This window comes from Eleutherodactylus coqui, chromosome 1 (genome assembly GCF_035609145.1).
Source record: "Eleutherodactylus coqui strain aEleCoq1 chromosome 1, aEleCoq1.hap1, whole genome shotgun sequence".
NCBI lineage: Eukaryota > Metazoa > Chordata > Amphibia > Anura > Eleutherodactylidae > Eleutherodactylus > Eleutherodactylus coqui.
This window is the reverse complement of record NC_089837.1, coordinates 271766017-271789267: the sequence shown is the minus strand read 5'-3', so window position 1 is coordinate 271789267 and position 23251 is coordinate 271766017. Positions and strand designations below refer to the sequence as shown.

Genomic DNA, 23251 nt, shown 5'->3' with positions numbered 1-23251 from the left:
GGTGAATTGTGAAACTTTTAACATTTACAACATCTGGTATCTCAATGAGGAGATGCAGTCTCTACAGGGCAGGAAGAGGATCAGGGATTGAAGCTCGAGGAGGTAATTTGCATATTCTGGCTGCATTCTAGGAAGAGTGAAGAGTAGTTGTGAGTAGGATTATAGGTTTATACTTACCTTTTCCCACTCCTGCTGTGTCCCACACAGCCAATGCAAATTTTCCCTTTGATGTCACATTTAGGGCTAATGACCACGGATGTTATTTCCACTGCGTGAAACGTGGCAGAAATCCGCAGCGTTTCACCGCAGCTATTAGGTTCTATTGAACCTAATAGCTCAATGTACACGCTACGGAATTCCACCGTGAAATTCCGCAGCGTGAAATTTCCCGCGGCATGTCCTATTTGCCAGGGGAATACGCGCGGGCGGCTTCTATTGTAGTCATTGAAAGCCACCATCATGCTATAATTCCACTGTAGCACAGCGGAAGTATAGCGTGAATACGCGCCCCGCCCACCACGGCCGTGTCATATGACGCTACCAGTGTGTCGTATGACACCGCTGGCGCATCATGCGCTGTACTGCGCAAGTGCGTTTGGCGCGTTATGCGGAAGCTACGCAGCGGATTCGGAGGCGAGTATGGGGTCTTTGGGGGGGGCGCCGTGATGGACTCTGCTGCGATATTCCGCTTGCGGAGCATATCATAGCCGTGGGCATGAGCCTTTACAGGCTACCCAGCTTGTTTATGGAACATCACAGGCACTGCAGGCAATAACAGAGCTCAGGTTTTGGCTGCAGCGCCTGTGATGTCCGGTAAACCGGGAAGGACTACAGGCTGTAAACAAACAAGGAACGGAGGACCCAGCAGCGGCGCGGGACACAGCAGGAGCAGGTAAAGGTGAGTATAAGCCTATTTTAATGTATCTTCTTGGGGGTGGGATGTTATACAACACCTAGAACTCAGACAATCACATTGAGAAAGATGATGATTTTCTTGACGGAGCATAAGTAACTCTTCAGAATGTTAAAAGAAAATAAAATTTCAGTGTTAACTGTAGAAGCGGATGAATAGAAGCATGTGACCCAAAGAAGTGGAAGAATCAAGAGCCAGTCAGCACCCATACTGCTCAGGAACTGGTAACAGGCTCTCATGCAGGAGAATAAAAAAGATTTACATCAAGAAATGACTTTTCCCGCAAAGCACAGTTTAGTAAGCACTCAAAAAACTCTTGGATGGTGAAAAAGAAGTGTTGTGAAGAAGAAAAGGAGAGTGCTAGTTGTGGGGGATTTCCTATTGACAGGAACAGAGGCAGCTGTCTGCGGACCTGACACCTCACGAGAGGTGCGCTGCCTTCCAGGTGCACAAATCAAAAATGTGTCTGATAGACTATCAAGACTCTTCAGTTCTACGGATTACTACATATTGGGATAATTGACACCGCAAAAAATACCCTGCAACTATCTGCAGAGAATTTGAAGACCTTGGCAGGAAAGTGATAGAATTGGGAATGCAGGTAGCCTCATCCATCCTCCTAGTGTATGGTCATGGAATAAGAAGATGGAACAGGATTCTAGAGGTGAACAACTGGCTATGTTCATGGTGCCATCAGCAAAGATTTAGATTTCTAGCCCGTTTAATGAATTCCCAAATGATGGACTCCTTGCTAGAGATAAGTTGCACCTTAGAAAGAAAGGAAAGCATAAATTTGTCAGGAGCCTTGCTGCACTCATCAGAAGAGCTTTAAACTAGAACAATATGTGAAGGGGAGTAAAAGGCTGGGCAAAAATATACAGCTGTTGGATACAATTGGTAACCTTGCTATTAAAAGTGGAAAGGAATAATAAAGACAAAAAATTCACAAGGAAAGTAGAAAAGCAAGATAAATCTATACAAACTAAAATGTTTCTACACAAATGCACAGAGTACGGGAAACAAACAAGGAGGATTGGAGTTTCTAACACAGGAAGAGAAATATGATGTCATAAGTATCACTGAAACTTGGTAGGATGATACACATGGTTAGAATACCAGTCTTGAAGGCTACAACTTATTTATGAGAAACAAACTTAATAAAAGGAGAGGAGGTGTTGCATTGTATGTTAGGAAAGCATATATCACCACAGATTCAAGTTTCTGAGAATGGTTGTTCTGTAGAAAATGTTTGAGTAAGAATACAAGGAGAGAACAGAGAACAATAGAAAGGAGACCATTGTAGGCGTTTACCATAGACTGCCTGGAAAAACAGAAGATATGGATGAACCCTTTCTACATCAGATAGCTAAGTTCTCAAAGGAGTAGGACATAGTACTCATGGGAGATTTAACTATCCAGACATTTGTTGGAAATCTCTTTTAGACAAAAGTAATGGTTCACACAAATTTTTATCCTCGCTGACAACCTAATCTTTTAAAGGGTACATGATAAAACAAGTTGATTTTCTATCTTGGACCTAATTCTTACTAACAGGTTGGAAGTGGTTGAGGGATGGAACCCTAGGGGGCAGTGATCACGCTATCCTTGAATTTTGAATAGCAAGGGAAAGAGGTCTTGTGGAGACTCAGACTTCAAAGTTGGATTTCAGAAAGGCAGATGCTAATAGATTTATAAAGAGGTTAGGAAGGATCCAATGAATGCATGTTCTTAAAGGGGTTGTCCCGCGCCGAAACTGGTTTTTTTTTTTTCAACCCCCCCCCCGGTCGGCGCGAGACAACCCCGATGCAGGGAGGTAAAGAAAGCTTACCGGAGCGCTTACCTTAATCCCCGCGCTCCGGTGACTTCAATACTTACCGCTGAAGATGGCCGCCGGGATCTTCTTCCTCCGTGGACCGCAGCTCTTCTGTGCGGTCCATTGCCGATTCCAGCCTCCTGATTGGCTGGAATCGGCACGTGACGGGGCGGAGCTACACGGAGCCGGCATCCTGCACGAAAGGCTCCATAGAAGAAAGCAGAAGACCCGGACTGCGCAAGCGCGGCTAATTTGGCCATCGGAGGGCGAAAATTAGTCGGCACCATGGAGACGAGGACGCCAGCAACGGAGCAGGTAAGTAAAAAACTTTTTATAACTTCTGTATGGCTCATAATTAATGCACAATGTACATTACAAAGTGCATTAATATGGCCATACAGAAGTGTATAGACCCACTTGCTGCCGCGGGACAACCCCTTTAATGACAGAAATGTCCAAGAAGGTTGGGAAATTTAGCAAAAAGATTATCAAAGCTCAATTATTAACAAGCCCTAAAAGAACGCTCAATTGGAAGCATTTAAAGAGATCAGGATGGATGAACAAAGAACTTACACACATACTAAAAAGGGAAAAAGAATATAATGCGGTCTGCAGAAACTGCAAGGCAAGTGTCAGAATTGCTAAAGCTAATAATGAATTGTGGATTGCAAGAGAGGCCAAAAGCAATAAAAAAGATTTTTGGGGGGTAAATTGAAAGCAAGGGCAATGTTAAAGATGCTATAGGTTTTTTATAGGATGAAAAATGGTGAATTGGTCAAAAATGATGTTGAGAAGCCCAAACCTTTAAATTCCTATTTTGTATCTGTTTTTTCTCAGAAAGTATATGTAATATCAACTGATCCTCCCTATGCTATTGAAAGAATAAACAGAGAGATGGCGAGGGAACACTTAGCTAACTTAAATGAATTCAAGTTTGCAGGGCCACATAAAATTGCTGAACTTCTCGCCGTAATCTTTGAAAATTCCTGGCGATCAGGACTAGTCCCAGTAGATTGGTGAAGGAAAAATATTGTCCCTACCTTCAAAAAAGTTAAAAAGGTGTGAGCCTGACTTCTATACTGGAAAAGTTCTTCAAACAAATTATTAAACAGCATGCATGCAAGTACTTGGATGAAAATAGAGTACTTAAACAGAGCCAGCATGGGTTTATGACAAACAAGTAATGACAGGACCTGTGAAGATGTCACCATCATGTGATCAGTAACCTGGCTTCTGACCTCTGCCCTATATCACATAATGGGAATGTCATAGAATCCTAGAATGGTAGAGTTGAAAGGGACCTCCAGGGTCATCTGGTCCAACCCCCTGCTCATTACAGGTGCTTCACTGTATTCAAAACCTGCAGAGCCAGACAGCAGCCGTGTGCTGTCAGAACCTTTGATGATATCACCATCATGTGATCTGTCACCAGTTCTTACCTCTGCCCTGATCACATGACAGGGATGTAATCACTGAGCGTGACGTCATCACTAAACTGGTGACATCATCACTAAACCAGCTGAGGCTGACAATAAATGTATGTAACAGAGCTGTGTGTATGACATGCACATGTAGCAGAGCAGTATGTGGTGTGTGTGTGATACACGCATGTAGTAGTGCTGTGTGTGGTGTGTGATGCACATGTAGTAGAGCTGTGTGTGTGACATGCATGTAGCAGAGCATTGTGTGTGAAAAGCACATGTAACAGATGTGTGTTTGTGACAAGAGCATGTAGAAGAGCTGTGTGTGTGTGACATGCATGTAGAAGAGCTGTGTGTGGGTGATGTGAATGTAACACAGTTGTGTGTGGGTGACGTGAATGTACCACAGATGTGTGTGGGTGACATGAATGTAACAGAGCTGTGTGTGTGCAGTGAATGTAGGAGAGCTGTGTGTGGGTGATGTGAGTGTAGCAGAGCTGTGTGTGTGTGACATGCATGTAGCAGAGCTGTATAGCACATTGCATCAGCACAAACACTGGTTCTATAATTTCCTAAAAATTAGTAGTATGATAATATCACTGACTTGGTTGATCAGGGAAATTTGGTAGTTATTGGGGCACCACAAGGATCAACAATTTTATAAATAATCTAGATGAGGGAATTGAGGGGAAACTCATCACATTTGCCAATGACATACATCATTTTATACAGAAGATACCCAGTTTTGGATGGTTACACATCTGCACTGGTGGATTCCGCCTTTCTGTTCCATTTGGCCAAATAGATCCATCTCTGGACTAAACCGAACAGAGCTGGACCGACTCCATTGACTATAATGGGGTCTGTCCGCTTTCTACTCAGCTGCCCGGCTTTTAGACGGTAAAAAAAGTGCTGTATGCAGCGCTTTTTTTCCGGTATTTGGTGCCAGATCTGTGACGGAATCTCCGGCCATAGCTTCAGACGCAGATGTGAAACCGTCCTTACACCAGCATAGCCGATATCACTGTATACAGGAGATGTATATACTTCTCTCTATATATTGTAATATGGAGCATGCTGCTGTAACCTGGAGATCTCCTGAATATAATTATATATGTACAGCTGGTATAACCTGGGTATATACTGTATGATTTACACACAACTAAAAAACGCATCAGAAACCTGCATGCAATTTAAAAAAAGCACACAAAACGCATGTATTTGAATCCACACGGGTTTTTACATGCAGTTTTTTAATGTGATTTTAATTGTGGTTCAAAAGTGCAACAGAAAACATTAGCGCAGCCTTAGGCCGGCTGCACATAACCTTGTCAGATTGCGCATGTGGGAGCCCAGCAGCAGAATCCGACCCTGTGCGTGCGTCATTTCTTCTTCTCTTCTCTACAGCGAATGGTCAGCACGGCGAGCCGTCGGACATGCATAGTACAGTTTTTTGTGGTTTTTTTAAATCACTGGTTTTCCCGCACCGTCGCTAGGTGATGACGCAGGTGCCAGCGACCTTTCTTCAATGTCGCAGGTCAGGCAGCTTCCATTTAAATTCAATTGAGGCTGTCTGTGCGGAATCCGCACTAAAATATGCTCCGATTTTTCCTCCGCAAGCAGAAAATCGCAATTGATTTTCACTCGTGTGCAGGAAAAAAACCTTTTCCATAGTATGCTATGGGCGGTATTTGCTGCGGAATTCGGAGGCAGATGCAATGCACATCTGGCCGCGAGCAGCTGGCCTTAGGCTAATTTCACACAGGTGAGTCTGAAATTGGGCCGTGAAACTCAGCCCAATATCACACTCACCAATGTGTAATATCCTCGTGGACGCAAGGGGTTTTTGTGTTAAAACTAGTTTGCATAACATCAGGAAAGTAGCTATGCTTTTAGCCGCAGGGGAGGAACCTTGCATCGCATCACACTTGTGTACACCTTGTACGCTGTGCAATGCTGTGCCGGCCTTATTAAAACAATGGGCAATGTGAGGCATTCCAGGAGAACACCCAAAGATAGGACATGCCGCAATATTTTTGTGCGATGCGGGGAAAAAAGCTCATGGGGTTCATAATTTCGCATTTGCGCGATTTTTGCGACTGTGTGAAAGCAGCTTAAGGGGCTACACGTAGGTTTTTCATGTAGTCCGGGAAATAAGTCATGTTTAGAAATCTTATGCCAGGGAGCTAGAGCATGAATGTAAATTAGCACGGTTTAGGTATGGGTACAGATGGAGGGAGGGGTGCCCCAGCTGAACTTTTTGCACCCGGGTCCCTGAGCCTTTAGTTATACCCTTGCTTAAACACCTACAATACTCTCCTCAGTGAGTGACAGCATTCAGGCCATTAAAATCTACCAGAATTCCAAAGCCAGGATCCCATGATCTGCTGCTTCAACAGACACACCAGTTCACCTGTTCTACTTGTAAAGAAACTCTTTCATACAGTACCTTAGACCATAATGACAAAGTACAAATATTTATCCAAAGCCAGAGTAAAAATAAACTCTTATCAAAAAAGGCACTAGAGATCAGCGGGCACAGTCATCCGAGCTTGATGCCTACTTGATGTACTCGGTACTCAAGCCGAGCACCACGTGGTGCTCGAGAAAATGTCATTTCCCTTCCCCGCATGTTTAGCGCCATGTTTTAGCCAATAAACATGCAGGGGGCTTGGGGGCTGTGAATCTGTGCTATCTCACAACAGTATACATAGTTTTAAATTTTTGTGGGCCTGCTTGGAGCGTACTCTATATACCAGTGTCTGTGGGCTTTGGATCTGCGCTATCCAACAGTATACACAGTTTTTAATTTTTCTGGGCCTGGTGAGAGCGACCTCTATATACCAGTTTCTGGGGGCTGTGAATCTGCGCTATCAAACAACAGTATACACTGTTTTACATTTTTATGGGCCTGCTGGGAGCGCACTCTATATACCAGTGTCTAGGGGCTGTGAATCTGAGCTATCGAACAACAGTATACACAGTTTTTAATTTTTCTGGGCCTGCTGAGAGCGACTCTATATACCTGTGTCTGGAGACTGTGAATCTGCGCTATTGAACAACAGTATACACAGTTTTTAAGTTTTCTGGGCCTGGTGAGAGCGACCTCTATATTCCTGTGTCTGGGGGCTGTGAATCTCCGCTATCGAACAAGAGTATACACTGTTTTAAATTTTTCTAGGCCTGCTGAGAGCAAACTCTATCTACCAGTGTTTGGGGGCTGTGAATCTGTGCTATCTTACAACAGCATACACCGTTTTTAATTTTTCCGGGCCTGGTGAGAGCGTACTCTACATACCTGTGCCTGGGGGCTGTGAATTTGCGCTATCGAACAACAGTATACACAGTTTTAAATTTTTTTCGGGCCTGGGGAGAGCGTACTCTATATACCAGTGTCTTGGGGGCTGTGAATCTGCGCAATCCAACAGTATACACAGTTTTTAATTTTTCTGGGCCTGGTGACACGACCTCTATATACCTGTGTCTGGGGGCTGTGAATCTGCGCTATCGAACAACAGGATACACAGTTTTTTGATTTTTCTGGGCCTGCTGAGAGCGTACTCTACATGCCAGTGTCTGGGGGCTGTGAATCTGCGTTATCGAACAACAGTATGCACAGTTTTTAAAATTTTTCTGGGCCTGCTGAGAGCGTATTCTATATACCAGTTTCTGGGGGCTGTGAATCTGTGCTATCTTACAACAATATACACAATTTTTAATTTTTCTGGGCTTGGTCAGAGCATATTCTATATACCAGTCTGGGGGCTGTGAATCTGTGCTATCGAACAACAGTATACACAGTTTTTTAAATTTCTCGTCCATATCATTGGGGGCCACAGCCTAGACCATGGGATATAGTCACTGCCACTAGGAGGCGACACTAATCACAAAGTTTTAGCTCCTCCCACCGGCTATATCCCCCCCGCAGGCACTCAGCTAATCAGTCTTTAGCTTAGTGTCTGCAGGAGGCAGACGTTACTACGTGCGGGAATCTGGGAAGTCGGGGCTTTTCCCTGGCTTTCCCGTCCTCCCGGGGGAGACGCAAGCAGAGGGTGTCTCCACCACTCTGCGGCATCTTACCCATAGAAGAAAAGTGGCCCGACTCTGCCTTGAGCATTGGAGTCGGAAGCCCGCCAGCTATAGTGTTCCCCCTCGCTGGAGTGGCACGCCTTTTATGGCTGACGCCAAGGGGGAAACCCTGCTAGAAGCAATGACGTGACGGGCAGAGCTACAGGGACATTGCTCCCCCGTCCCTTCCCCAGCCATGGACAGAGGAGCAGAAGCCAACAGCAGCAGCACCTCGCAAACTCTCACCTAAGGACAGCCGACCTCTTCAGTAGCAGCAGGTGTGCGGGACAATAGCAGGGCAGCGCGGCGGTCAGGCACCTAAGCCGCACGGCGGCAGAGAACGCAGACCTCGGGGCATGTACCCCACAGTAGCAGTGAGCCAGCGAGGCGCCCCGGGGGAGGATGGAAGAGAAAGCTGAGCACTTCCGGGTGACGGCTGGAGTCCCCGGGCAGGCCACGCCGCCTCCGACCACGGGAAACTCAAAAGGAGCGGCCGGACAACAGTATGGCCGCTCCTGTCAAGAGAGAGGCTCAGATCTTTAGGCAGAAGCCAGCCCTGTGCTAGCACCATTTGTGGGTAGCACAGACGTCGTTTTGGCCGCAGCAGTCGCTTATTCTGCTACCAGCCGCAGCTCCAGTTACTACTGCAGCACCTACCACAGACCACAGCACCTACCGCAGCTCAGCACCTGCAGCAGCGCCCGCAGCAGCATCGGCAGCAGCGCCAGGCCATGGCCCCAGCATTAGCCGCAACACCAGTTGGCCGGAGCACCGATATCAGCCGCAGCATCTGCCCGGCCGCAGCGCCAGTATCAGCACCAGCACCGGCCGCAGCACCTGCACCAAACACAGCACCAGTGTACGACCAGGCGCCGGCTTGACGCCAGGATGCAATTTCGGTACAACAGCCTCCCCAAAAAAGAACACCAACACCTCGTTTGCCACTGCTGGTATCCACGTCAGTGCCTGAGGACCACCGTGCTTCAGGACTCAGAGGCTCCAGCTGGACAAGGGGAACCGTATAACAGCTGCAAGACCAGGTAAGCCCTGCCAAGGCAGCACTCTGTGGTTTCCCCCCCCCCCCTGCAGGTACTCGCCTGCGGCAATACGAGTAACCCCCCTCTCTTGGGTTGAGGTCTCCATTTTTTAGCACACCATGTCTGACCCCAGATCTGAGGGTTCCAGCCCGGATAAGGGGAGGGAAAAATACTACGCATGCACTGTATGCAATACTAAGTTTGCCTACGGTCAGGGGGACCCCCGCTGCGCAAAATGTACTCTGGCACGCCCAGCTCCAGGAATACCGGTGCCCCCCGCCACCCCTGTGGAGCAAGGGGCCGAACCAGAATGGGCGAGGTCGTTAGCCGTGGCAGTCTCTGGCCAGGCCACTTCGTCGGCAATGATACTACGTCGTCTAGAATCTGGGTCTGAGGTATCCTCTCCGAAATACGTGCGTGTGAGATCACGCAAGAGGCGGAGATCCCGCAGTAGCGAGGACACCTCCCGTGGGTCCCACCATGCCAGGAAGTCTCCCAGGCCCTCCAGGTCCCGTCGGTCCAGAGACTCGCGTGGCTCTCGGGGCTCCAGGGAGTCCATTCGGACATACCATAGATCCAGGCACTCATCACGATCCCGGTACTCGGCAAGACCGGCACGAGCCCACCCAGACTCCCCCCAGGCATCATGCTCCTGGGCCTCTCAGGGCACGGCGTAAACAGTAGGGGAAAGTAGTGGTTCAGAGGAGGACGAGCGATCAGGGGTCTCGTCACTGTCCGACCTGGGTAATGAACAGGTGTCATGGTTGACGACCCTGATGGACAGCCTGGTGTTAGCAGTGAAAGAGACGCTACAGGTGTCGGAAGAGCCGGTGGAAACAACCCCGGCCACGGTGTCCTTCAAACGTCAAAAAAGGCCACGTCAGGTGTTCCCGGACCACCAAGATTTCGCTGTTATCGAGAAGGAGTGGCAAAACCCAGATAAGAGGTTTAGACAACCGGGAAAAACCTGGGAGGTTACTTACCCCTTCCCAGGTAATCTGGTAAAAAAATGGTCTGCACCCCCAGTAGTGGACCCACCGGTGTCACGCCTGTCTAAGGGCACTGTGCTACCGGCAGCCGAGGTAGCGACGCTAACGAATCCGCAGGAAAGAAAACTGGCAAAGTCGGCCTTCCAGTCCGCAGGCACTGCGCTGCAAACCATTTTTGTGGCCACACGGGTGAGCAAAGCCTCCGTGGCCTGCGCGAAGCAACTGCGGAATGACATCCTGGAAGGCACCCCACCCAGTGAGCTACTAGAGGCCACGGATAACATTATACAGGCAGGCAAATTTGTGTGCGCGGCAGAATTAGACGCAGCAAAATTCGTGGCCCGGGCATCCGCCGCATCAGTCACAGCACGACGAACCCTCTGGTTGAAGGGGTGGTCGGTGGACGCGGCATCTAAGATGGTCCTCACAAGATTACCCTTCGAGGGTAATAGGCTGTTCGGGGCTGGATGATTTAATCAAGGACGCCACAGGTGGCAAGAGTACATCCCTTCCACAAATACCTACGTGGAAGGAAAAAGCCCCAGCAAAGAAAAAGCTGTTTTTTTGGTCCTTTCGCCAGTTCACGGCCCGGCCTGCCACAGGGCAGTCGTCCCAATCGAGAAGGGCCCCAACTGATCAAGGGAAGGGTCCTGCCTTTAAGTCAAGACCGGCATGGCGGTCCAGACCAGGAACAACTAGGGGCTCAGGGTCAAAAAACACGGCATGAGTTCCCGCCCCCACCCAGTGTCATCAGGGTGGGGTGCAGGCTCTCCCTATTCCGGGAGATATGGTGGAGCCGCGTGACTGATGCCTGGGTGCGGGAGATCGTGGCCGTCGGGTACTTCATCGAGTTCGCGACTCTACTGCAAGATTACTTTTGCAGATCCAGGGTGCCGGCCACTCCTGAAGGAGCAGCCAAACTGCAATTGCCAGTGAAAGACCTGTTAACACAAGGGGTAGTGAAACCAGAGACGGCTGCGCAAGAGAAACTAGGTTTTTATTCAAACCTCTTTCTAGTGCCCAAGAAAGATGGCGTATCCTGTTCCAACCACAAAGCGTCGGCCTTTATGCTTTGCAGCGAACTTCTCAGCAGGTATAGCAGCGGGATGGTAACGCTAATGATTGCAGCATCGATGCTTACCATCTGGGTAGACTCCTCAAAGTTTCCGAGGGCCTAGCAGATATCTGCCATCCAGGCCACTCCTCGGTAAAGAATTGGGGAGGCTGACTACCACTACGCCGCCCATGTTGGAGTTGGTATTCCACTATTGCTCTATGCTGCCCATAGAGCCTGGCCAACATTTGCAGCGTAGAATTCCACCGTGTGGGCATGTCGCACAGCAGTCGTTGCTCTGGCAGATTAAACCGATGTTGCAGGGTCCTCAGGGTGGCAGCGTCCGTGTTGGACTTGCGGAAATGTGCGCAGACCCGGCGCACCTTGACGAGCAGGTCAGACAAGGGAGGGTAGTTTTTCAGAAACCGCTGAACCACCAGATTGAAGACGTGGGCCAGGCATGGCACGTGTGTGAGGCTGTCGAGCTGCAGAGCCGCCACCAGGTTACGGCTGTTGTCACACACAAACATGCCCGGTTGGAGGCTCAGCAGCGAAAGCCAGAGGTTGGTCTGCTCTGTCAGACCCTGCAACAGTCCGGGGGCCGTGTGCCTCTTGTCACCTAAGCTGATTAGTTTCAGCACGGCCTGCTGACGCTTGCCCACCGCTGTGCTGCCGCGCCACGCCATACTGACTGCTGGCGACGTGCTGCTCACACTTCTTAATTGAGAGGTAGAGGTTGCGTAGGAGGAGGAGGGGGAGGGTTTAGAGGAGGTGGCATAAAACGCCGCAGATACCAGCACCGAGGTAGGACCTGCTATTCTGGGTGTGGGTAGGACATGAGCAGTCCCAGGCCCTGACTCGGTCCCAACCTCCACCAAATTCACCCAATGTGCCGTCCGGGAGATATAGTGGCCCTGCCCGCCAGTACTTGTCCACGTGTCCGTGGTTAAGTAGACCTTCCCAGTAACTGTGTTGGTGAGAGCATGATTTATGTTGCGGGAGACGTGCTGGTGTAGGGCTGGGACGACACACCGGGAAAAATAGTGGCGACTAGGGACCGAGTAGCGCGGGACCGCTGCGACAATCATGTTTTTGAAGGCCTCCATTTCCACAAGCCTGTACGGCAGCATCTCCAGGCTGATTAATTTGGCAATGTGCACGTTTAAAGCGGGTGCGTGTGGGTGTGTGTCGGCGTATTTACGCTTTCGCTCCAACGCTTGTGTTAGCGACAGCTGAACGCTGCGATGAGAGACATTGCTGGATGGGGTGGAGGACAGTGGAGGTGAGGGAGGCGCTCGTGCCTATGTCCTGAGAGGGGGGTTGGATCTGAGTGGCAGGTTGGGGCACAGGGGAAGAGGCAGTGGTGCGATCCGGAGGCGGTGAACGGCCTTCGTCCCACCTTGTGGGGTGCTTGGCCATCATATGCCTGCGCATGCTGGTGGTGGTGAGGCTGGTAGCGGTGGCTCCCCGGCTGATCTTGGCGCGACACAGGTTGTACACCACTGTTCGTCGATCGTCCGCGCTCTCACTGAAAAACATCCACACCTTTGAACACCTTGGCCTCTGCATGGTGGCTTGGCGTGAGGGAGTGCTTTGGGAAACAGTTGGGGGATTCTTTGCTCTGGCCCTGCCTCTACCCCTGGCCACCCCACTGCGTCTTCCCACCTGTCCTGCTGCTGCACTTGCCTCCCCCTCTGAAGACCTGTCCTCAGTTGGCTTAGCAAACCAGGTTGGGTCAGTCACCTCATCGTCCAGCTGCTCTACCTTTTGAATCCTTTGTGCGCTCCTCCCTCGGACTTACTGCCCTTACTACTACCACCTCACTGTTAGACAACTGCGTCTCATCATCATCATCCTCCTCACCCACTGAAAGCTCTTGAGACAGTTGCCGGAAGTCCCCAGCCTCATCATCCGGACCCCGGGAACTTTCCAAAGGTTGGGCATCAGTCACGACAAACTCCTCAGGTGAGAGAGGAACCATTTTTTCCCAATCAAGGCAGGGGCCCGAGAACAGTTCCTGGGAGTCTGTCTGCTCATCAGAATGTGTCATTTTCATGGAGTGAGGAGGCTGGGAGGAAGGAGGAGCAGCAGCGAGAGGATTCAGAGTTGCAGCAGTGGACGGCGTAGAAGACTGGGTGGTCGATACATTGCTGGATGCATTTTCTGCCATCCACGACAGGACCTGCTCACACTGCTCTGTTTGTAATAAAGGTCTACTACGTGGACCCATAAATTGTGATATGAAGCTGGGGACCCCAGAACCTTGCCTCTCTCCTAATCCCGCAGCAGCCGGCTGCGATTCACCTGGAGCAAGAACTCGGCCTGTGTCCACACCCTCACTTGGAACTCTGCATCCTCGCCCACATCCACGTCCACGTCCTAGAGCAGACACAGAATGGTGTAAATAATTATGGAATTATTTGCGTACAGTTGGAGGCTGACAGCGGTATTGTAACGCGAACTCCAGGCAGAAAAAAAAGAATACAGAAGGCTGCAAACAGGCCCAGCGGCGTGGTGGTGGTGAGGCTGGTAGTGGTGGCTCCTCGGCTGATCTTGGTGCGACACAGGTTGCACACCACTGTTCGTCGATCGCCCTCGCTCTCAATGAAAAACATCCACACCTTTGAACACCTAGCCCTCTGCACGAAGGCTTGGCGCGAGGGGCTGCTTTGGTAAACAGTTGGGGGATTCTTCACTCTGGCCCTGCCTCTACCCCTGGCCACTCCACTGCCTCTTCCAACCTATCCAGCTGCTGCACTTGCCTGCCCCTCTGAAGCCCTGTCCTCAGTAGGCTTAGCAAACCAGGTGGGGTCAGTCACCTCATTGTCCAGCTGCTCTTCCTCCGAATCCTCTGTGCGCTCCTCCCTCAGACTTACTGCCCTTAATACTACCTCACTGACAGACAACTGTGTCTCATCATCATCATCCTCCTCACCCACTGAAAGCTCTTGAAAAAGTTGCCGGAAGTCCCCAGCCTCATCACCTAGACCCCGGGAACTTTCCAAAGGTTGGGCATCGGTCACGACAAACTCCTCAAGTGAAAGAGGAACCAGTATTTCCCACACATGGCAGGGACCTGAGAACAGTTCCTGGGAGTCTGCCTGCTCATCAGAATATGTCATTTTCATGGAGTGAGGAGGCTGGGCGGAAGGAGGAGCAGCAGCTAGAGGATTCAGAGTTGCAGTCCCTAAGCCGGGAGTAGTGGACTGCGTTGAAGACTGGGTGGTCGATACATTGCTGGATGCATTTACTGCCATCCAAGACAGGACCTGCTCACACTGCTTTGTTTGTAATAAATTGTGATATGAAGCTGGGGACCCCAGAAACTTGCCTCTCTCCTAATCCCCCAGCAGCCGGCCGTGTTTCACCTGGACCAGGAACTCGGCCTGTACCCACACCCTCGCTTGGACGTCCGCGTCCTCGACCCTTACCCCTACTCCTCATCATGGCGGATTAAGAATAGAGCAGGGCCCTAATAAATTACCCCACTGTACAGCACTGACAACTGGCCTTAATTCACCACACACAGAGACTTGTAGATTGTCAGAGGCTCTATGCTGTGGCTTGAAAAAAGGAACCCGCTGTCTTGCGCTGATACCTAGGGGTAATTTACTGCTCGCAGAGACTTGTAGATAATAGAGGCTGTGTGGAGTGGGAGAAGAGTCTAAAGCCAGTGGATAGTGCTGGTACTTGCGGCTATCTCAACCCTACCAACAGAAATGGTATTGTGAGACGCTCTGCACAGCGGCAGAGCTGAAATACTTTGCAGTGGCCCCGGTAATATTACAGTACTGTTTAGCGGTGAGACCGCTGTCTAATACACTGCAGACAGAGAACGGTATAAATGAGGTAGTTCGCAGCAGGCTAGGAATAATTTGAGTGCACTTTCACGATGAGAGCGTTATTGTACGCCATGCAGCCAGAAAAAACTGAAAGGCTGCAAACAGGCCTAGCTGTCTAATACAAAAATGGAAGCAGTACTACTCCCAGAAGGCCCTAAGTAAAATGCACATAGTAAGATTTAGCCCAACGAAGGAGCTTTGCGGTTTTTGCACGGAGGAGACGGACTGTATAGTGTATATAACTTTCCCTCTAGAAGTGGCTGTGGCCCCAACACTCTGCGTCTAATTCACTGCAGACAGAGAACGGTATAAATGAGGTAGTTCGCAGCAGGCTAGGAATTATTTGCGTGCACTTTCATGATGAGCGTGTTATCGTTTGGCACTGCAGCCTGAATACAAATTTTACTGAAAGGCTACAAACAGGCCTAACTGCGTAATACAAAAATGGAAGCACTACTACTCCTAGCAGGCCCCAAGTAAAATGCACATGGTCAGATGTCACCCAACGAAGGAGCTTTGCGGTTTTTGCACGGAGGATACGGACTGTATAGTGTATATAACTTTCCCTCTAGAAGTGGCTGTGGCCCCGACACTCTGCGTCTAATTCACTGCAGACAGAGAACGGTATAAACGGAGTAGTTTGCAGTAGGCTAGGAATTATTTGCGTGCACTTTCACGATGAGCGTGTTATTGTATGGCACTGCAGACTGAATACAAATTTTACTGAAAGACTGCAAAAAGGCCTAGCTGCATAATACAAAAATGGAAGCAGTACTACTCCCAGCAGGCCCCAAGTAAAATGCACGCGGTCAGATGTCGCCCAACAAGGGACTTTGCGGTTTTTGCACGGAGGAGACGGACTGTATAGTGTATATAACTTTCTCTCTAGAAGTGGCTGTGGCCCCAACACTCTGCGTCTAATTCACTGCAGACAGAGAACAGTATAAACGGAGTAGTTTGCAGTAGGCTAGGAATTATTTGCGTGCACTTTCAAACTTTCACGATGAGCGTGTTATTGTATGGCACTGCAGACTGAATACAAATTTTACTGAAAGGCTGCAAAAAGGCCTAGCTGCATAATACAAAAATGGAAGCACTACTACTCCCAGCAGGCCCCAAGTAAAATGGACACGGTCAGATGTCACCCAACGAAGGAGCTTTGCGGTTTTTGCACGGAGGATACGGACTGTATAGTGTATATAACTTTCCCTCTAGAAGTGGCTGTGGCCCCGACACTCTGCGTCTAATTCACTGCAGACAGTGAACGGTATAAACGGAGTAGTTTGCAGTAGGCTAGGAATTATTTGCGTGCACTTTCACGATGAGCGTGTTATTGTATGGCACTGCAGACTGAATACAAATTTTACTGAAAGGCTGCAAAAAGGCCTAGCTGCATAATACAAAAATGGAAGCAGTACTACTCCCAGCAGGCCCCAAGTAAAATGCACGCGGTCAGATGTCGCCCAACAAGGGACTTTGCGGTTTTTGCACGGAGGAGACGGACTGTATAGTGTATATAACTTTCCCTCTAGAAGTGGCTGTGGCCCCGACACTCTGCGTCTAATTCACTGCAGACAGAGAACGGTATAAACGGAGTAGTTTGCAGTAGGCTAGGAATTATTTGCGTGCACTTTCACGATGAGCGTGTTATTGTATGGCACTGCAGACTGAATACAAATTTTACTGAAAGGCTGCAAAAAGGCCTAGCTGCATAATACAAAAATGGAAGCAGTACTACTCCCAGCAGGCCCCAAGTAAAATGCACGCGGTCAGATGTCGCCCAACAAGGGACTTAGCGGGTTTTGCACGGAGGAGACGGACTGTATAGTGTATATAACTTTCTCTCTAGAAGTGGCTGTGGCCCCAACACTCTGCGTCTAATTCACTGCAGACAGAGAACGGTATAAATGGAGTAGTTTGCAGTAGGCTAGGAATTATTTGCGTGCACTTTCACGATGAGCGTGTTATTGTATGGCACTGCAGACTGAATACAAATTTTACTGAAAGGCTGCAAAAAGGCCTAGCTGCATAATACAAAAATGGAAGCACTACTACTCCCAGCAGGCCCCAAGTAAAATGCACACGGTCAGATATCGCCCAACGAAGGAGCTTTGCAGTTTTTGCACGGAGGATATGGACTGTATAGTGTATATAACTTTCCCTCCAGAAGTGGCTGTGGCCCCAACACTTTGCGTCTAATTCACTGCAGACAGAGAACGGTATAAATAAGTTTGTTCGCAGCAGACTAGGAATTATTTGCGTGCACTTTCATGGTAAGAGCGGTATTATACTGCACTACAGCCAGTAAAAAATATTACGAAAGGCTGCTGCAAACAGGCCTAGCTGCGTAATATAAAAATGGAAGCAGTACTACTCCCAGCAGGCCCCAAGTAAAATGCACACGGTGAGATGTAGCCCAACAAAGGAGCTTTTAGTTTTTTGCACAGAGGATACGGACTGTATAGTGCATATAACTTTCCCTCTAGAAGTGGCTGTGGCCCAACACTCTGCGTCTAATTCACTGCAGTCACAGAACGGTATAAATAAGTTTGTTTGCAGCAGGCTAGGGATTATTTGCGTGCACTTTCACGGTGAGAGCGGTTTTGTACTGCACTTCAGCCAGAAAAAAATATTACAAAAGGCTGCAAACAGGCCTAGCTGCGTAATGCACACGGTGAGATGTAGCCCTAAGAAGGACTGTTGGGGTTCTTGAAGACAGGATCCTACACTAACACTTTCCCTATCTCAGCAGCACTTTCCCCATACTCTGTATAATAGACTGCAGACTGAGAACGCTATAGCTGTAATGGCCGGCACAGCCCGAGATGAAAAAATAAATAAATTGTGCACTACTGCTCCCAGCCAGCCACAACAGTAATGCACACGGTCAGATGTAGCCCTAAGAAGGACCGTTGGAGTTCTTAAAGACAGGATCCTACACTAACACTTTCCCTATATCAGCAGCAGCACTTTCCCTAAACTCTGCCAGCGTGTGTCTGAGGCGAGCCGCGGGCGGGACCGCTTTAAGTACTAGGCGGTCACTTGATCTCACCAGCCACTCACTGCAGGAGGGTGGGATAGGGCTGGCACGTCACAGGAGGAAGTGGTAATGCCTTTCCTGCATGTCTATTGACTAGAAAATGGCGCTAAACATGCGGGGAAGGAAATGGAATTGACTCGAGTACCACGTGGTGCTCGACTTGAGAAAAGAGCATCTCGAGTACCCTAATGCTGGAACAAGCATCAAGCTCGGACGAGTGTGCTCACTCATCTCTAGTTATTTTCTGTCTTATATATATATAGTTGTTTTATTCAGAATTACTTATGTATGTAATTATGTTTTTTTACAGTCTGTAACCTACATGATGTCATATAAGACCTCTGTGGGACATTCACATGTTTTTTTTATTTGACGCTTTCCCACTGTAGTTGGAGCATCCATAGGAGCCCCAGTTACAGGGAAAAACAACCCCTGTAGTGACATTAGTCACTGGCAGAGCTGGTTAGGGTCTACAATGACCCTGCAGCTCTGCTTTAGAAGGGAATCCCTGTGGTCACGTGACCTCCCGGCTCCCGTAGTAAAAATTAAACTTCCACTTTTCAGTACACAGTGCTCATTCAGCACTGTGTACTTGGTGAAGAAAAAGACAGAAAGGATTAAAAACCCCTCCTGCCTTCTCCTCCGGGTTATCAGCTGTTACTAACAGCTGACAACCCGTCCTGCCCCTGATTGATTGCAGAGCAGGAGGCTTAAATCCCTGTCGTAATTTTGCATACGGCTAGGCTTTAAGCCCAGGACCAGGTGCCATATATTTACTGTGCCTAGTCCTAAACGGGTTAATAATTTGTTCAAAGATCTTTCCCAGTATAAAAGTCAGGCTTTCAGGCCTGTAGCTTCCTTGATCCACGTTTTTCTCTTTTTTGAAAATAAGGACAACAATTTTACCTTTTCCAAGCTACTGGGACTTCTTCTGTTCTCCACGAAATTTCAAAGATTATGGCGAGTGGTTCAACAGTTACCTCCGTTGCTTCCTTTAGTATCCTCCTATGTAATTCATATGGACCTTGAGTCTTGAATTAATTTATGTTAGCTATGTGTTCCCTCACCATCTCTCTACTTAAATAATAGTCTGCATTCTTTTATTCCCCCACTAGCACAGGGAAGATCAGTTCGTGTTCCATCTACTTTCTGAGAAAAGACATACGAAATAGGAATTTAAAAGTTTGGCCTTCTCAACATCATTCTTAACCATTCACCATTTTCATCTTGTAAGCAGACAATAGCATCTTTGACTTTTCTTTTGCTTTTGACATCCCCCCCAAATCCTTTCTTATTGCTTTTGGCCTTTGTTGCAAGCCTCCATTTATTATTAGCTTTAGCTTTTCTGACACTTGCCTACAGTTTCTGCAGACACCATTATATTCTTCTTTAGATATTCCGCCTCTTTCCATTTAATAAACATATTTATCTTTGTTTTTAACATGTGTGCAAGTTCTGTGTTCATGCATCCTGGTTTATTTAATTGCTTCCCATTCTTCCTTAATTCAGGAATTGTTATAATTGTGCTTTGAGAATCTAATTTTGCAATATTTCCTAATCTTCTTGGACATTTTTGTCCTTAAGAACATTCAGCCATTAGATTCTTCCTATCTTCTTTCTGAGTTCATTAAAATCTGCCTTTCTGAAATCCAACCTTGAGGATTGTGATTTCAATCCTCAAGAAGTGTGAATCCGGCCTATGGTTTGTGTATAAGATGAATAGGGGAAGAGGTGATGATTTAGGACATCAGTAAATAGGCTAATTGGCGTGAAACACCCATCTAATGAGACATAGCCTGAGGCAATTTTAAAACCATGTGTTAACGTGTGAAAAGTTTTCATCAGCTTAAAGTCACATATTTTTTCGTCTTTGTCCTTTTTAAAATGTTTTTTGAACACCAAAACATCTAGATCAATTAAACTGTGATCCTGTCCCGAGAAATGGTTGTGAATGAGTTTATCCAGCTTATCTGTTATTGTGTGAATGTACAAATTCATTTTGGACTGTAGTTTGTTTTGTTTCTCCAATACAAATTCCACCAGGTTACCTTATACATCGTATCATGTACATCTCTAGTTGGAGGATTTACTGGAGAAAGCATCAATGATTTTATAGTCCTGTTGTGTGTTGGGTATGTGGACAGTGTCTGTTGGTAGGATGTGGGTATAGGTCTTGCATTTTCTGTTATTACTAAGGAAAGTGCCAGTCTCAAAGGACTTTTAGAAAATGACAGAGAAATATGTACATTTAAACTGATAAGGACTTTCCAGTAGAGATAAGCGAGCATACTCGTCCGAGCTTGATGCTCGTTCGAGTATTAGGGTGTTCGAAATGCTCGTTACTCGAGACGAGCACCACGCGGTACTCGAGTCAATTCCATTTCCTTCCCTGCATGTTTTGCGCCATTTTCTGGCCAATAGACATGCAGGGAAGGCATTACAACTTCCTCCTGTGACGTTCCAGCCCTATCCCACCCCCCTGCAGTGAGTGGCTGGTGAGATCAAGTGACCGCCTAGTACTTAAAGCGGTCCCACCCGCGGCTCGCCTCAGACACACGCTGGCAGAGATTAGGGAAGATGCTGTTGCTCATTCAGGGATAGTGTTAGCGTCTTCAAAAACCCCAACAGTCCCTCTTAGGGCCACATCTGACTATGTGCATTACTGTTGTGGCTGCTGGGAGCAGTTTTGCACCAAAACACTTTTTTTTCATCTTCGGCTGTGCAGGCTATTACAGCTATAACATTCTCAGTCTGCAGTCAATTATACAGACTATAGGGGCAGTACTGGTGAGGCAGGGACAGTAGTAGTGTAGAATCCTGTCTACAAGAACCCCAACGGTACTCCTTAGGGCTACCTGTGACCGCTCTGTGTCTGCCGTCAGCTTCAGGCACAGCATATGGCGACAGCCTCTGATAGAGGGAAAGTCATATACACGCTATATAGCCTGTATTCTTTTTCCAAAAAGTTTTTTTTAAAAATCCTTCTTAGGGCTACCTGTGACAGTCTGCATTTTACTGCATGGCTGCTGGGAGTTATACTGCTTCACTATTACGCAGCTAGGCCTTTTTGCAGCCTTGCGTATAATTTTTTTTCTGGCTGCAGTTTGCGTTACATAACCGCTGTCAGCCTCCATCTGTACGCAAATAATTCCCTAATTTTTTACACCGCTCTGTGTCTGCTGTCAGCTTCACGCACAGCGTACGGCCACAGCCCCTGATAGAGGGAAAGTCATATACACGCTATATAGCCTGTATTCCTTTTCAAAAAATGTTTTAAAAAAGCTTCTTCTTAAGGCTACCTGTGACCGTCTGCATTTTACTGCGTGGCTGCTGGGAGTTGTAGTGCTTCACTATTACGCAGCTAGGCCTGTTTGCAGCCTTCCGTATAATATTTTTCTGGCTGCAGTTTGCGTTACATAACCGCTGTCAGCCTCCAACTGTACGCCAACAATTCCCTAATTTTTTACACCTCTCTGTGTCTGCCGTCAACTTAACGCACAGCGTGCGGAGACAGCCACTGATAGAGGGAAAGTCATATACACGCTACATAGTCTGTATTCTTTTTAAAAAAAATTACAATAAAAGCTCCTTGGTTGGGCTATCCCTGACCCCTGACCCCTGAAACAACAACGGAAATACGTCATCGTATTTCCAAACATAAGAGCACGGTGCGAACAGAAAATAAAGATGTTCCAGTAGCGAAGCATTTCTATGAGGCGGGCCACACGGTGAGCCAACTTCGGTTTCGCATTATAGATGAAGTGAGGGAATCCCCGAGAGGAGGGGACCGTGAAGGCAAATTAAAGTTCTTGGAATTAAAATGGATAAATGAACTCAGTACACTTGCCCCAGAGGGTTTGAATCTGCAATTTAATGTTACACCTTACATTTGAACTTGTGCATGTTACTGAGTTGATTCACGTATACCTGATTGCATGTGCTATTATTGGTTCTATAAACTACTGAGCAAACAAGATGAATCGCTGTTAGATATGACCAGAAGTGGGATTGCGGTTTGTGTTGCAGGTAATGGGGACTGATACTGTTTTAATAATTAAAAAAAAATAAAAAATTTCTGTACCTTGTCTAATAATGTCTGTGTTTTTATGTTACAGGTGGGACAGCGATACCACAGTGGGGCAGCCTTCTTTATCAAGCATTGTTGCATCTTTCAAAATTATGCGTAAAATTATGCGTGGTACTATATAAATTGTTTTCTCTAACGGATGTTTTTTCAAATAAATGTTTTTTCTAAAGATGTTTTTTTCTAAAAATGGCTTTTGATTTTTTTTAAATTTATTTAATAAAGATTTTTTTGCGCATCAATGGAGTCTGACATTCTCACATTCCTATGAAATCTGGTTTGGGTGAATTATGACCCTAGTGTAAAGATAGCATAGGGAAAAATTGTTTTCAGATCTTTTCCCTTAACAATAGTATTAATGTGGTTGGTCTTCATCTGGGTTTTGAGATTGCATGTTCTATACATTTATTGCTATGTCAATTTTGCTTCAAATCACGCTACCTTGCCGCTTGTGGGTATATAATTTTCCTTATGTATAATTTTCCTTATGCATAATTTCCCTGTTATGAAGATTGCCATGTTAATTACGTCTTAGTTAAAGGGATTGTCCCGCGAAAGCAAGTGGGGGTATACACTTCTGTATGGCCATATTAATGCACTTTGTAATATACATCGTGCATTAATTATGAACCATACAGAAGTTATTCACTTACCTGTTCCATTGCTAGCGTCCTCGTCTCCATGGAGCCGTCTAATTTCAGCATCTAATCGCCCGATTAGACGCGCTTGCGCAGTCCGGTCTTCTCCGTGTTGAATGGGGCCGCTCGTGCCGGAGAGCTGCTCCTCGTAGCTCTGCCCCGTCACGTGTGCCGATTCCAGCCAATCAGGAGGCTGGAATCGGCAATGGAACGCACAGAGCCCACGGTGCACCATGGGAGAAGACCCGCGGTGCATCGTGGGTGAAGATCCCAGCGGCCATCTTACTAAGGTAAGTAAGAAGTCGCCGCAGCGCGGGGATTCGGGTAAGTACTATCCGTTTTTTTTTTTTAA

The 23251-nt window shown here is 47.5% G+C and overlaps 1 protein-coding gene across 2 annotated transcripts in view; it reads left to right on the top strand.

Annotated features, from left to right (window-relative positions):
- Positions 1–22449, top strand: part of LOC136633328 (signal peptide, CUB and EGF-like domain-containing protein 3) — a 104394-nt gene extending 81945 nt beyond the window's left edge. For both annotated transcript variants that reach the window (XM_066608995.1, XM_066608989.1), the window contains exon 5: positions 22293–22449. In XM_066608995.1, the coding sequence (XP_066465092.1) occupies positions 22293–22432 (140 nt within the window). In that variant the 3' untranslated portion in view covers positions 22433–22449. The remainder of the gene's footprint in view (positions 1–22292) is intronic.
- Positions 22450–23251: the final 802 nt, after the last annotated feature.